This window comes from Poecilia mexicana, unplaced genomic scaffold (genome assembly GCF_051168715.1).
Source record: "Poecilia mexicana isolate PSO_F unplaced genomic scaffold, ASM5116871v1 scaffold_21, whole genome shotgun sequence".
Taxonomy (NCBI): Eukaryota; Metazoa; Chordata; class Actinopteri; order Cyprinodontiformes; family Poeciliidae; genus Poecilia; species Poecilia mexicana.
Window position 1 is genome coordinate 20,445,750 of NW_028263390.1, and position 15,290 is coordinate 20,461,039.

Below are 15,290 nucleotides of genomic sequence, written 5' to 3' on the forward strand. Positions count from 1 at the left end.
CCATAAACTCGTCTCTACACTGAGACAAAGGTCGGGCCAAAACCCGGCCGAGACTCGGTAATGAAAGCAATGCTGTGCAGAAAACTGGACCAAGATTCACGTTAAAGTCAAACAGGAAACAACAAATACGAGTTACTAGAGGCGTTGCTATGAGTTACTGAGTGGCAACACTGTGAGTAATAGATAATCATAGTGTGTAATATTTGTTTTGTGGAAGAAAATTTTAAATGTACCAAGGTGTGCTTTCTATGCCCTCCTGTCTGGAAAAATAACTTTTTATAGTAGTAAGAAGCAAATAAAAACTACATGATTGGAGGCAAGAGGATTAGAGAAGTAAAAGTGTTTATTAAGCAACCATAAACGCAGCAGAATCCAGAACTAACTGTGTGCCCGAACTGACTGGCAAAGAAAAACCGCTGACCCAGGATCAAGAGAGGAACCGCATGACTGCAGGGCGAGGGATGACTAATGGGCTGCGATGAAATATAAACTTTACTGGGGAAACAGAACAGAAACAACACACAACCAGATTAAAAATGTACAGTTTTTCAGCAAAACCGGAACCTGACAAACCCAGGCAACTTTAACTCACCACAGAAGAAAGTTTTAAGAAAAAGACAAACTGATTGAAAGGCAAACATCAAATATTCAACAAAAGTTCACCTTTCAGAAAACAAACTATTTTCATACTGTATAGCTAGGGCTGCAAGTAACAGTTATGTTAGTAATCGATTAATCGGATAAGAGAAATTGGCACATTTTACAAATTTATAATGTAAACTCTTTTCATACAATATTAGAAATACATTAAAAAATGCAAATATACACAGTTCACTTCCCTTTTAAAATAATTAAATAAACATTTTGTTACCTAAAATACAACAGTATAGCTTTTCTTTCATTAATTTGAACCAGGTGAAGCTAAAACTAGGCCATGTGACGAGTTTTGGGTAAAACATTTTGACAGAAAAAGGTGTTTTTATCTCAAATGTGTATATATATATATACAGTTTTGGCTTAATTACAGCTCTGAATATGTTTTTTCATTAGTCTGTATACTTCAGTTAATGACTACTAAATTAGTTGACAATTATTTCAATCTAGTTAAGAAACAATAGATGCAATCCTAAACATATTTTTTAAAAACTATGTATTGTAAAATTGTAGACTTCTAATATAAAAATTATTAATATCCACAAAAACAATCTTTGCATTAAAAGGGACCTATTATGAAAAATAGGTCCCTTTTTTGTCTCTTCTGTTTTTGTCTCTACTGCTTCCAAAAACAGCCAATGATCTTTAAAAGAAAATAACACAGACATTTTCTGGCAATATGTTTTTTGGTGTATGGAAAACGAGCCATTTCAAAAATTTTCCAATTATTAAATCACAACCTCGAGTCACTTCGCTGTTACCTAGCAACCCCAGCTGAGCCCAGCCCCGTTACCTAGCAACCAAGCAGAACTCCAGCATGTTTGGAAAAGACAAGTTTGGACTCAGGTTTGAAGATATACGGTTGTATAGCTGCGCCTCCGTTTGCAGCTGTTTTCTCGTTTCGAGTGTAAATGTTGAGATGGGGGCGTGACCAGGAGCAGCTTGTCTGGATTTAAAGAGACAGAGCCCTAAAACAGCTCATTCTGAAAGGAGCTGAAAATAGGCAGAAGGGACTAAGCTAAAATTTTATTATCTAAGAGTAAGTTGTGAATGTTTGGTACAGCCCAGACACCCATTCCAACTTGTTCAAGCAAGCATAATAGGTGCATAATGAAGCTTTTAGTTTCATCTTTACTCATTTAACCAATTCTGTGTAACTTTGTTCTGTGAACGGAAGATGGTGATCTTATCCCCACTTTATTTACTTCTGCCGATGCAAACAAAACACAGATTGATGACTCAGATGTGGATTTCCCCAATGCTGCTCTCCGTCACCACGTCTATGGCGCCTACCATCCCGTTCATCCCTGACTTCCTCCCCTGCAGCTCCAAATCCAGGTTGACACAATTCTGGATCACCTCGCTGTGCTTCTGAAAAGCTTTCTTCTTCGACCTCGGGGGCGTCACCGGGGTAACGGTGTAGTCCTGCCGTCTGGCCGCGCATTCCTTCACCGCCTTCACGAACAGGTAGAGCAGCTCGGCGATGCTGAGGGCGAGCGAGACGGCGGCCGCCACCAGCATGAACCAGATGATGACGGATTTCTCGGTCGGTCGGGACAGGAAGCAGTCCACCTTGTGAGGGCACGGGGAGCGAGAGCACACGTACTGGGGCTTCAGGGTGAAACCATACAGTAGGTACTGACCCACAATGAACACGGCCTCCAGAACAATTGTGGCAATGAGATGCAGCACATAACTGCGGAGGAGGCGACCGCGGATGCTGATCTTCCCACTGCTTTTTGTGTACTTGGGAACCTTCAAGGTCCTCCTGAGGAAGAGACTCACTTTGTCGTCCAGCTCTGCCTGGTTCTCCATCCTTTCCTTCATTTAATGTTAGAAGAATGAGTCAAAGTCAGACATTTTAACTTTAGCGTCCACTAAGCACCATGTGGGTTTAGCGTTAGTGGAACTAACATTTATGATCAGTGCTTTAGTTAGCATTGCCTACTGTTGTTCCTCATAATTAGCACTAGCCGGTTTGGCAGAAGCTCACCTTCTTTTCAATGTGAATCACGTGGAGGACATGGCCGAGGTACAGCAGCTTTGGGGTTGCCAAGGCGATGATCTGAAGGACCCAGAAGCGGACGTGAGAGATGGGGAAGGCGACGTCGTAGCAGACGTTCTCGCATCCCGGCTGCTGAGTGTTACAGATGAAGTCGGACTGTTCGTCGCCCCAAACCTGGGTAGGATCAGAGGAAGAACCAAGCTATCGTGTTTTTAGATATTCTGGAACTGATAGGCTCTTTCAAGATGTCTTTTCATGTAAAAAATTTATTTATTGAGTTGGAAACTATGTTCTTTTTTCCATTTTTGTGTTCTGTGTCTGACCAGACCTTTTCAGCAGCGGTTTGCAGGACCATGATCCGGAAAATGAACAGAACGGTGAGCCAGACCTTCCCGATCATGGTGGAGTGGCTCTGCACTTTCTCCAGCAGCCGGCCCAGTAGGTCCCATTCTCCCATTTCAGCTGGCAGCTACACCACCTTCTGCATCAGAGACCCAGGAAATCCATGAAACACACAGAAACAGCATTTCATCACTAAACATCATCTGCACCAAGGGTGTTCAACGTGCGGCTCTGGAGCCACAAGAGGCTCTTTGGACGTTCTGCAGTTTAAACTGATGAAATAAAATGTTAATATATAAATATATTTTATATAAACTTAATAACAAACGCTGGTTTAAGCAACTTTTATGTTATAAATTAATAGTCCATAGCAGAACCACACTAAAAATGCCAGTGGTTTTGTTTTAGATCTATTTTTTTGACTTTAAGTTGGAAACTGTTTTTTTATGTCTTTTAATATCCCATAAATTTTAGCATTCCACAGAAAAAAAATGTATGGAGCTAAATTAGGGTCGTGAAGTTTGTTCAAAAATTTAAAAATGTGAAATTGAAAACAAAGATTTGAAACTAAAAAAAAATGTTCTGAACTACTTTTCTGATCTAATGTTGTTGTTTTTTTCATTTTTAAAACTTTTTTAGTTTCAGTTTTTAAAAAAAACTAAGTTTATGGCACCAATGTAGCTTCACAGAAACGTATCCATGCTTTTCTGCAAAGTTGTGTTTTACTTTATTTCAAAATAAAAAAGAGGCAACAAATTTCCAGAAATATTTTAAAAATTTGAAGTTTTGTGTGATTTTAAAATTTCTTTTAACAATTTTACTTAAGGCAAATGTGGAGTGTAAAGGTTGCAGACCTCTGGATTTAATTTTATGCCACCATTATTTTACAATATTACAAAATAAATGCCAAAAATTGTGAAAAAGATTTAATTTCAGGACATGTTTGTGAAGTTATATCTGTTTTTTGGACTCGCTGTGGTTCCTGTAAGTAGGTAAAAAGTGAATCTCTCAGAAGGTCAAGCTTCTATCATTTCTCGCTGCCTTGCAGATAAATCCACAGCTGCAGGCTTCAAACATAAACACACTAATATGCTGAACTCTCAAACCCGAAGCAAATCTTAAATTACAGAAACTTAAATACCATGCATATAGTTTCAGATAATACTTTTATAAAGTTTGTTTTCATTTAATCAGATTTCACTTTTATTTTGGATGTTTAGAATGAAGTATGCACATAAAAATGAACGTAAAGCCTTAAAATATCAGGAAATCCAGATAAAGATGATTAAAAACTTAATTAAACTTTCTGTAAAGAGAGAAAATCAACTCACCTGGTGGAGAAACTATAAAAATGGAGGAAATGTGGATGGAGGAAAGAGCGAATGCTGCAGTAAATGAGAGAAGAAGAAACTGTGTCATGGTTAATTTGCTGGCTTATCTGGAAGGACGCCGTCCGAACCACAACAATGGAGCCACAGCTGAAAGTGAGCAGCAGAAACATGAAACTTTTCTCATTTACTCAACTTTCCCTTGCAAAGCTACTCATATCACATTTTTATTATTTTTGTCACAAACTGTAGCATAACTGTGACATGATGCATGTTTTTCAATTTTAAAAATGAACTAAAAAGTGCGGTTTGCATTTGTATTCTGTCTGAATGATCTTCTAACAGGGTTTAACATCTGGAGGCTGAAATATTCAGTCAGACTGGATGAGCTGTAAGGCACTTTGATCTAAACCATTCCATTGGTGTTCAAAGTGTGGCCCGGGGGCCATTTGTGGCCCTTGAAATGACTTTGTTCTGCCCCTGACCACGAGTCAAGGATGGTAAAAATTTGGCCAACAAAATAGAAAACAGTTGATGACCCCATAAATGTGGAAATTGTGTTTTCCTTTTAATAAGGCAACAGTCCGAAGCTGTTTTTATGTTTTGGATCTTTAATGACACACAGATCTCATAAAATATTGTTGCGAAAGTAAAAACATATTACAATAAACTAATTTTTGAATTTTAATTTAAAGATTTTTGTGGCCTACCAGTAGTTTAGGTCAGCCATTTTCATCCCCACATCATGATGCTGCCACCACCATGTTTCGTGTTTAACTTGTGTAAAGCCTTGATAAGTATATAAAACTGAAAGATATGTAAAATAAAACTGAATAGCAAGAATATTTATAATGTAAGAACAAAAACAAATCTATGAATCTATTGGAGTGAAACAAAAAAAAAATACATATATTAAGCTGATTATTTATTCTGAAGCTTTGTATCTACAGTAGTTCTTCTATTAAAATGATCCTATTAAATGATTTGGTTTTGCCTTGTTGTACGGATGAAACCAGATGTTTACAGACAGTGAATAAAAATAAACGTTTTTTCTTACCGTCTGATGTTAAATCAGACCAAACATTTCTCGGTTTAGCTTAATTAGAATTACCAAAGTTATTTCTATTTGCTAAATGTCAGAAAACTTAGCAAGAACATTTTAGAGCTTTTTGAATTCATAATTGTTTTTTAACTGTATAAATTAAAAGAAAGTTACAGAAAAAATCTCTCTTCCTAACCCTAATTTTCTGGAAATAATCAAAAAGAAGTAATTTTGGTAAAACAAGAAAAGTTTGGTCTGTTTGAAGAGATTTATTCACAGTATGTAAACTTCTGGTTTCAACTGGAAGTTCACTGAAACATTTTTTATATTTTATTAAGTTTAAAATGCAGACAGCAGTTCTGTTGATCTCCAGACTGATTCTTTAATGTTCGACAGATTATATTGAAGGATGTTGACGCAGATTGTGACATCACAGATCTCTGAGGTCGATCCTGCAGCAGCTCAGGTTTGTTTACGAGGTTCAGGAACCGTTCTGGCTGGACCCGGGTCAGACGAACCTGAACTCTGCCTCCTCAGTGTGAATCATTGACACGAACCTGCCGTTTTAAATGCAGGAAAAACGTGTCATTCTGGCCACCAGCATATTGATCGGATTAAATCTGTAAAAGTAGATGCTAAAAATAAAACGGGCGTCGGCAGCAGGAAGATGAAACAAACACAGCAATGACTCAGACTTTGATGTTTGAATGGAAAAAGTTTTATTGGTCAAATTCTGAGCTATAATCACACCAGCCGAAAATCAAAACCTACAAATATTAAATGTAGAAACTCATTTTTACTTTCCTTCAGGAGTTCCTGGACTCACTGCAGAACTGATAACAAAAGCAGCATTTCTGTCGTCACACCAGCCTCTGTTTTCACTGGGCAGATAAGCTACAGACACAATAACAGAGTTTATATTACAGACACAGCATTCTGCAGGAATTAATTATGAAGAAATGTTTTCATAAAGGAGCGACATTAAGCTTCTTTACCCAGTGATGTATAATAATAAATAATAATAATTGTTATTATTATTTTGTGTTTGTAGCTTCGTTTTATAATTTTAATGTTGTTTTTATCTGTCTCTGCAGGATGAGTTTGACAGAATAACGAAGCAGACGTGAAAAATTAGGAATTTAATGTCGGATTTAATGTCATAGTTTAAGACTTTAAACTATGTTCTATTGTGTAAATACTGTAAATATCCATCCAGATTCTTTCATCCATCCCTGCAGTAATATTTACTCTAATCCACTCTGTATTTTTTATTTATTTTTATTTAAAATGGACGCCTGTTTTTCTGATCTCTGCTAGTTCAGTCCTGGATTTTTACATCTTTTTCCTCATGAACCAAATCCTGCTTTGCTCGGAGTCTATGGAAGCAGGAAGCACACAAAGCGTCGCTCTGCAACACTTCAAAATCTGTTTAGATCACGCAGAAAGCAAATCAAAAAGCAAACACCTGTTCCCCTCATGAACTCAGTACCGGCATGTTTTGGTCACACAGGGCTGCCGTAGTGCTGCTGGCTCCGCCTTTTAACTATTTTGGATTCTTCTGAACACAGAATTTTACATTAACTTATCATTTTAAATAGAAGAATTATCATCTATTATCCCTACTTATTGCTTTAAATAAGATTTATTTGTTTATTTCAGGACAATATCAATAAATAACGTCAGAAGAAACTGAAACTAAATTCTTGTGTAACATGATCCAGTAAGAGGCTTTTCAGCTCTTAGCTTGTGCTGAATAAAACCCGCGACCCGAGGATCCAGATCCACTCAGGAATGCACTTCATGAGTCCGTACTGTAGAAAAACAAAACACCCGCTTTACGCTTTAGATTTAGTTATTACTGAGTCATGACTCAAATATAAACCAGAATAACAAAGATGTAAAACCTGGAGTGTATGAGGCCAGTAGCCCGTGGTTCTGGTGGAGACGCCCAGTGTGGAAACGGCATGACGAGCGTAAACCTCCGGGCTCGGAGCAAACCATCCCTCTGCTGAGGATGATGAAGATATCTGAAATACAAACAGCAAAATAAAACTTTACACATTTATAAACAGGTTTTATTTCTGGGTAAAAAGCTTTTTTAAATTGAAATAATACACAGAAGTGGTGCAAACATAGAAAAGATGAATAGCTATCACTGATACAGAGCCGAATAAAGGAAAAAAAGCATATTATATCCCTTAAGTAACATTTTGTCATGTTACAAAAAACAAAACAAAAAAACTGCAAAGTTTGGCGTGCCTTTTTATTCAGATAAGATTAAGTTCAGGAATTTTCTAGAAAAAAACTTGGAAATTTCTGAGTTTCAAAAATGTATTTTTTTTTTACTTTTGAAAATTTTTCTGAGTTTTGAGTTTGTCCAATAAAAATCTCAGAAATTTTTAGAACATTTCTGAAATTAATCTCAAAATTTATGAGTCTTGCCTTGAAAATTTTAGACTTTAGAAGCAAGACAATGAAATATTTGCCTCTCTAAATACTTTTGCAACATATTCTATATATTCATTCTGTTCATAAAAGCAAACAATTCCCAAATTGCAAATGCTTTAAAATGTGCAGTTCGATAAATTACAAAGGATTTAACCCTGAAACTCTCTCTGTGATCTGTAGAAAGGTGAAATATGGTTTAGTTACAAATAAATAATAATACATTTAATTTGTATATCACTTTGCTAAACACTCAGAGACTTTACAGGAATCAGGTAAAGTCATCAGTACATCAAACAAAATCGTAAAAGGAGAATACAGGTAGTTAAATACAGAACATGTTAAAAATAAATGAAATTAAATTAAAAAGGAACTACTGCCATATCGGTGGATTACCTGGAAAGGAATCAGACTTTGAATGAAGATCCCTTTGTCGCTGTACTCAAACTGAAGAGCTCTTGAGAAATGATCCAGGTATCCCTGGAATGGAGGGAAAAGTGACGTTAGTGCAAATATGAGAAAGTGAAGATAAAGTTAATGGTTGGATTGGTTTGTTGTTGTCAAATCAATGCGTCTCTCAGGTGTTTATCTTACAGTGAAAGCAGAGAGCATCACTCTTCCATGTCGGGGTCTGCAGCTGGAGCCTGAGGATATGTTGACCACCGCCCCCCTGCTGCGCTCCACCATGCCCGGCAGCACCAGTCGCGCCATCAGAGTGGCGGCGCCGATGTTCCTGTTCACCCGATCCAACACGCCCTGCTCGGGAATTTCAATCAGGCTCCGGGGCGAAGCCAACGTTTCGTCCATACAGTTCACCAGGAAGCCGACGTCTTTACCCCTCAAGGCCTCTGCGACAGGTTTGGCCGCCGCTTGGCCCAGAGAGAAGTCGGCGGTGACGACGGTGGTCTCCACCCCGTAGGTTTGGGAGAGGAAGGAAGCGGCGTCTCTTACAGAGGAGCCGTCCTGAGTGATGAAGATGATACTGATGCCGCTTCGAGCCAGCTCCTCTGCATAAGCACCAGCTACAGGCTGAGCTGCACCTGTCAGCAGAGACAAAATAAAAACCTCGTTTTACCGTCATTAATATTACTTTTTAATGGAAAACGTTTGTATTCCTGCTTTGGATTTGGAAACAAAAACCTGATTTCACAGCAAGAGATAATATTTTTAGTTCTTTGATAAGTTCTGCTACAGAAAGTATTTTCTGATGAATAATTAATTTAAACCTTTAATTTCCCTTAGCACATTTAGCAGTGGGTACATGAGAATGATTGACTGCACTAAGACCCTCCTTCCGGCTCTCATTGGTTGTTTTTAGTAAAAATTAAAAATAATTTTTAAAAAATGCTCCAATTTGCCTTTCCTGTATGAGAATAGAGTAATGCATTGCTTCTCCTTCTGCTTATATGTTGCTAAGCACTACCAGTCAGCTGGCTGAAAGAAGGCTATAACAACACCACTAAATTTGGCGTCTATTTTATATATTTTAAGGTGTTTTTAGTACATTAAATAGTGTTAAAGTATTGCTTTTTTTTGTTTCATAACTTAAATAAAAGCTTAATTTTTTTCTTCATGCTGAAATATTTTTGTTATATTTGCAATGCCAACCTGTTGTTGTCTCCTCTCACCATAAATAACAGCCCAGTCCCCGTATCTCTGGGTCAGCCTCCCGCTGGGCATCATCCGCGGCAGGAAATGGACCCTAGCCACCGTGCAGCAGTCCCTCAACAGGACAACTGCTCTGCTGGCCGCGTACAGAGCTCCGATCAGGGCCAGGGCCTCGAAGTGAGAGTTGCAAGACCGAGAAATTTCTCTGTACAAAAGGTGAAAGCTATCCACAGCCGCCGCCATGCTACACACGCTATATTATTGTTATTTACACCTAGTGGTGAGTTAAAACTCAACGAGGAGACGGTTGGATGTAAACCTAACAGGTACACGAGAAAGAAGAGTAAATATAAATTCGTATCGAGTCACGTTTTCACCAAAGTTGTGTTTTACACACGCTGTGGCAAGTAGAAAAGTCTCATGAAAGCCATCCGGAACAGAAACAAAACATTGGGTCACGTGTCAACATACATCAGCCATGTTGCTTTCAAAACCCTCAGCAAATCCGCCAGATTTTACCCAAATGGTGAGCGAGTTACTTTAGTAAAGTAAAAGTACACGTTTTTTATCAGCAATTAAAAGGAAGACACATTCTTATTTTACATTTGTGTCTCAACTACATTAGAGTAATTAATTAATCATCCCAGTCATATTTCATAGGCAAATATTTGTGTTTTTCGGCGCTTCCTAAACACAACACAACGCTCCTCCCAAACGAGGAGTAGCCGTTTCCATAGAGACATGGCTGTCTATGGCAAGTGATGCTAGAAGGCGATTTCTGGCTCTTTAAAAGGTAAATGCACCTTATTTTTCACACGCTAGTGATGGATTTCGTTCTGTAGTTAAATGCTGCTTTAAGGTTTACAGTGTTTAACTGTTAATTTAGCAAAAATTTAGCCAATTTCGCCCTCGGTTAGCCGCGTTGTAGCAATTAGCATCCTTTAGCTGATGAAGAAAGGTCAAATTTTGCAGCCTTAGCTTCATAGTTTATTAATAATATAAGCAAACATATCGGGCCTTGGAACATGTATTAGTCTACTCGGTGATACATGGGCTTGGATGTCATTTAATTGGATAAAATGCGTTTCGTGCTGTAAAAGGAAGCAGGTCCCACACCTGTTGAAGATGAACTAATTAGTCTGTTTGGCAGCGGTAGGAAACAGATGCGCTAATGTGACGGTCCAGAACAGCCAAAATTATAAATATGAATACAGAAATTAATTAGTAACTCAACTGAGCAATTCATGTCCCAGTAATCACAACAAAGAAGAGGTGTAGCACATTTTTTCTGTACGCAACGCAGTTAGACAAACATCTGCTTAACAACGTCATCATTAAGATATTTTGACATTGTTCATATTTTTTTAGGTATACATTCTTATTCTTGCATTTTGTATTTGAATATATTACATTTATTTTTAAAATATGGATGAATTTGTTTGTTTTGCAATGTAATGATTAAATGATCAATTGTATCAATCAGAAGTTAAACATGTATTTATTACAAGAAAAAGATATTTAAGTTATCACATGCTTTTATTTAATGCTTTATTTATTCATTGAGTTGATGAACTTTGGTCTGACCCAGGCCAGGATTCAAACCCAGGACCTGTAATGTAACAGTCAGCTGCACCACCTTTAAATAAATTAAAATTACTAATAAACTGAACGATGATATTAATTCAATTCTTATCAAATGGAAAAGTAAACAGAAAGTGTAGACCACGCCAACTTTGTTCTAATGTGTTTAGCAATAGTTTTGACTTCAGCAAATTAGAAACAAGCAGAGGAACTTTTACATAAATTATTGCTGTTTTTTCCCCCTAAAGCTTAATTAGTGTTGGTGGGAGAGTAAAGAAATTGACAAATAAATTTATACACTGTTTGATTTGTGCAGCTGGTAACAGCACTGTGTTTCCCTGCTTGTTTAAGACAAAATGCTAAAATCAGAAAAAGACTCTTTCATTAGCAGATTTTGCAATTTCCAAATAGATCTGAATTGTATTCTCCTGTTAAAATGATGGTCTAATACACTGTTTTTCACCAAGGAGGAATTTTACTTTTTCAACCAGTTTTGTAATGTTCTAACAGTAATTATTATTTTCAACAATCTGTAATTAAATACAATTTCAGACAAATCTGTGGTTAAAAAAGGGTTTCCCTGAATCCCTGTTCCTATGGATCACAACTCACATTTCATTTACATTATGTTTAGATGTTTTTTTCTAATCTGGAATATCTTATTGTGCTCATAGATGGGTAGAGTACAAAAATTATACTCAAGTAAGAGTAGCACTACTTCAACATACTTTTTCTCAAGTAAAAGTAAAAAGTAGACATCCAAGAAATTACTCAAGAGTAAAAGAGCATTTGGTAAAAATGTCTACTTAAGCACTGAATAACTGATCAAAATATTATTTAATATTTAAACATTGCATTATTAGATGGACCACAGCATAAGGGTAGGTGGAAATTTACAATTTAAAGAAAAAAAAGGATATAAATAAATACAATTATTTGATTGTTATAAAATGATATGTGCCTGGAAAATACATAATATGGCCCCTTTAAGTCTGTAGCTGCCCTACAGTATTGTCTAACAGACAAACGTCACGCAGGTTGGATCTCAAAACGAGCCTTTCTTAATTATTTTTTTCATCCATCAGCTGCAACAATGTCTCAGCTTTCTGTTGGCGATGAGGTGCAACTACAGTCTCTCCTCAAGCAGCTACTGAGAAGCATCAGCGACAAGATCTCTGGAGCGCCGTCCACTGAATGTGCCGAGGAGATTCTCCTACACCTGGAGGAGACCGACAAGAATTTCCACAAGTAAGTCCTCAAAAACCATTGAACTAGCAAACTGTAATAACATAAATAACTTCGTTTAATGGAAACAAGTTAATTTAGAAAAAAAAACTCACGTTCTTCGATTTGGCGGTTTTTCGGCGTATTGAAATATTCGTGTTCGCGTCATGTGATCAACTGCCAGATGTTACTGACGAAGAAGACGACAAGAAGTAGTAGGAGGTTGGTGTTTTCTTTTTTTAGTTCATAAAAAGTTTTGCGTCATTGTAACGTGTTGAATCCGTAGCTCTTGTAAAATGGCCGACCGCATTTTCCCCAAACCGCCTCCTACGGAGCTGCTCTTGTCGCTCCGAAGCCCGAATAAGACGCCATGTTTCTTCTGTTGGTCGATAGAAGATTATCGCTAACGCCATGGCTGAATTATGAATATAATCTCATGTGACTGTTTACATCCGTCGCCGCCGCCATGATTTTTAATGAGTTAAAACAAGCTTATTCACGTGTGATTTTAATTTAATTTCAAACGCAGTTATGAAATTGTGTTTGCTGTTTTACATTTGCAGAATATAGACAAAGATTTGCGCACATTTGCCGTGGTGGTTGTTGTTTTTGGGTTTAAATTAATATATAAGGGGTGGTTTTTTAAAATTTGTTTTTCAGCTATGAGTTCGTCCGATACCTCCGTCAGCATGTGGAGAGCTCTCTGGGTCCGGTGGTGGAGGATGAGTTGCAGAACCTGACCAGAGGAGGACGACATGGAGTCGGACCTGGACAGGACACCTCAGTTCAAGCCGTGACTCGGAGAACTAGAGACTCGGCTCAGTGAGTGCGAATCACAATATTCTGCTTACTGTTCAAGTGTTAAAAGATGAAATATTTCATTATTTATAAAATGAGTAAGTTCACAAAATGCTCAAAATTCCTCATTTTAATGTTCAATGATTTTTTTGTGGATAAATTTTCATAAAATTACTAATTAATTTCCTAATATTATAATAAAATACAATTTTTATTATTTCAACATTATTGTATGACTTTATTCTTCTATAGTGATTTTATTCTGGCAGTATTGTCACTTTATTCCTTTATGACTTTATTCTTATAATATTATAACTTTATTCTAATTTTTCACAACTTTATTGAGGTAATATGGCTTTTTTGTCATATTATTATAACATTATGCATTATACTTAGTTTTTGTGCTGTTGTAATTTTATTTTGTAATCTTGCAACTTTATCATTTTTACAACTTTAGTCAGGTAATGAGTTTATTGTTGTATTTTTAGAATGTTATAATACCGTGTTTCCCCGATTGTAAGACGTATCGGGGGTTTCAGGGGGGTCGGCTAATATAAGCCGTACCCCGAAAGTAAGACATATGTCTTACTTTTCGGGGAAACACCTCTCATCTAGCTGCGCGCCGCCTCCTGCCCACGCCTGCGCCGTCCCCCCCTCCATACGTCACCGCGCCGTCCCCCTCTCCATACGTCACCGCGCCGTCCCCCTCTCCATACGTCACCGCGCCGTCCCCCTCTCCATACGTCACCGCGCCGTCCCCCTCTCCATACGTCACCGCGCCGTCCCCCTCTCCATACGTCACCGCGCCGTCCCCCTCCATACGTCACCACGCCGTCCCCCTCTCCATACGTCACCGCGCCGTCCCCCTCTCCATACGTCACCGCGCCGTCCCCCTCTCCATACGTCACCGCGCCGTCCCCCTCTCCATACGTCACCGCGCCGTCCCCCTCTCCATACGTCACCGCGCCGTCCCCCTCTCCATACGTCACCGCGCCATCCCCTGCACTTGTCACTGCCGTTAATTTTATGGTTAAAACAAAAAATTCGACAATTTTTTTCCAATATAAGACATACCCCGAAAGTAAGACATAGTGGGGCTTTTGGGGATAAAAAGAAAGTAAGACACTGTCTTACTTTCGGGGAAACACGGTAGTACAACTTTAATCTCCTTTTTTACAACCTTATTCTGGGAATACTATGACTATATTCATGGATTATTTCAACGTAATCAAACTGTTACGACTGGCTCAAGGTCATAACAAAACGGGAGACCATGCAGGGGTTAAAGTGCATTTAAATTAATATTTATTAACAAAAACAACAATGGATAGTGGATATCAGTATCAGTGGTGTAATGCAAATGCTTGGATGTGTTGCATGAGTGCATATGGGAGTGTTGAAGTGCAAAAAACAAAGACAAACTCAAATGTGCAAAAAGGAGGGGAGCTGAGGCCTGGCAACAAACACCACCAGTGTCAATCGGCAGAGTGGACGCTGAAGGCGACCCAGAAGACGGAGACAGCCTGGTTCAAGTACTCTGCGCTCCCAATCAATGAACCAGAGACACCTGCAAAGGGGAGGAGCACAAAGACAGACAAAAGCAACACCTGCAACCCAGCCTACAAGGCCCAGGGCCGTAACAAAACAATCAAATTTTATTTGTATAGCACATTTCAGCAGCAAGGCATTTCAAAGTGCTTTACATAATTAAAATAAAAACAGCATGTGAGATTGAATAAACAGTGAGAAAAAGAGACATTTTGAAAAAGATTAAAAACGATAAAAACATTAAAACCCCTTTTAGGACTTCAGTTAACTCTCTTTTAACTGGGGCTCTAACCCTCTGGGACTTTAGTCAAAAACACCGTTTGACAAGGACTCCAACCTCCAGGTTTTTAGTTGAAACGCCGTCAACTGGGACTCTAAACCCCGTAGGACTTTAGTTAAACGTCGTTTAACTGGGACGTTTTCTGGGGGGCTTTATATCATTAAAACGTAAACGGTGAGAAAGAGAAATAAAAAGAAATTAGTAAATAGATAAAAACATTAAAAACATGGAAGACATCAAATCCCGCACTCCAACCCTGATTTAGCCATAAGCAACTCTAAACAGGTGGGTTTTAAGTTGAGATTTAAAGGCACTCAGTGTTTCAGCTGTTTTACAGTTTTCTGGAAGTTTGTTCCAAATCTGTGGTGCATAGAAACTGAATGCTGCTTCTCCTCGTTTGGTTCTGGTTCTGGGGATGCAGAGCAGACCAGAACC

General features: G+C 38.2%; 3 protein-coding genes across 4 annotated transcripts in view; 1 reads left to right on the forward strand and 2 right to left on the reverse strand.

The window, feature by feature from the left end:
* Nucleotides 1–325: 325 nt before the first annotated feature.
* Nucleotides 326–4,467, reverse strand: LOC106923277 (gap junction Cx32.7 protein-like). The gene is made up of 4 exons (XM_014996227.2): nucleotides 4,333–4,467; nucleotides 2,988–3,140; nucleotides 2,648–2,833; nucleotides 326–2,475 (listed from the first exon to the last, which is right to left on the reverse strand). The coding sequence occupies exons 2-4, from the start codon at nucleotides 3,114–3,116 to the stop codon at nucleotides 1,894–1,896; spliced, it is 897 nt and encodes a 298-aa protein (XP_014851713.2). The 5' UTR covers nucleotides 3,117–3,140; nucleotides 4,333–4,467; the 3' UTR covers nucleotides 326–1,893.
* Nucleotides 4,468–6,066: 1,599 nt separating this feature from the next.
* On the reverse strand, nucleotides 6,067–9,869 carry hsdl1 (hydroxysteroid dehydrogenase like 1). The gene is made up of 5 exons (XM_014996223.2): nucleotides 9,445–9,869; nucleotides 8,411–8,856; nucleotides 8,213–8,296; nucleotides 7,276–7,398; nucleotides 6,067–7,182 (listed from the first exon to the last, which is right to left on the reverse strand). The coding sequence occupies exons 1-5, from the start codon at nucleotides 9,665–9,667 to the stop codon at nucleotides 7,111–7,113; spliced, it is 948 nt and encodes a 315-aa protein (XP_014851709.2). The 5' UTR covers nucleotides 9,668–9,869; the 3' UTR covers nucleotides 6,067–7,110.
* A 261-nt stretch (nucleotides 9,870–10,130) lies between these two features.
* tbc1d32 (TBC1 domain family, member 32) overlaps nucleotides 10,131–15,290 on the forward strand; it is a 64,395-nt gene continuing 59,235 nt past the window's right edge. For both annotated transcript variants that reach the window (XM_088001971.1, XM_088001972.1), the window contains exons 1-3: nucleotides 10,131–10,217; nucleotides 12,091–12,253; nucleotides 12,890–13,051. In XM_088001971.1, the coding sequence (XP_087858097.1) occupies nucleotides 12,099–12,253; nucleotides 12,890–13,051 (317 nt within the window). In that variant the 5' untranslated portion in view covers nucleotides 10,131–10,217; nucleotides 12,091–12,098. The remainder of the gene's footprint in view (nucleotides 10,218–12,090; nucleotides 12,254–12,889; nucleotides 13,052–15,290) is intronic.

Bases quoted from the DNA above. Each gene is read 5' to 3' on its own strand.
- hsdl1 (XM_014996223.2), bottom strand. From the start codon at position 9,667: ATGGCGGCGGCTGTGGATAGCTTTCACCTTTTGTACAGAGAAATTTCT. The intron at 8,297-8,410 runs GTAAGATAAACA...CCTCCATTCCAG, and splicing joins TGATGCTCTCTGCTTTCACT to GGATACCTGGATCATTTCTC. The intron at 7,399-8,212 runs GTAATCCACCGA...TTTGTATTTCAG, and splicing joins AAAGTCTGATTCCTTTCCAG to ATATCTTCATCATCCTCAGC.
- LOC106923277 (XM_014996227.2), bottom strand. From the start codon at position 3,116: ATGGGAGAATGGGACCTACTGGGCCGGCTGCTGGAGAAAGTGCAGAGC. The intron at 2,834-2,987 runs GTCTGGTCAGAC...GATCCTACCCAG, and splicing joins TGCAAACCGCTGCTGAAAAG to GTTTGGGGCGACGAACAGTC. The intron at 2,476-2,647 runs GTGAGCTTCTGC...CATTAAATGAAG, and splicing joins TGATTCACATTGAAAAGAAG to GAAAGGATGGAGAACCAGGC.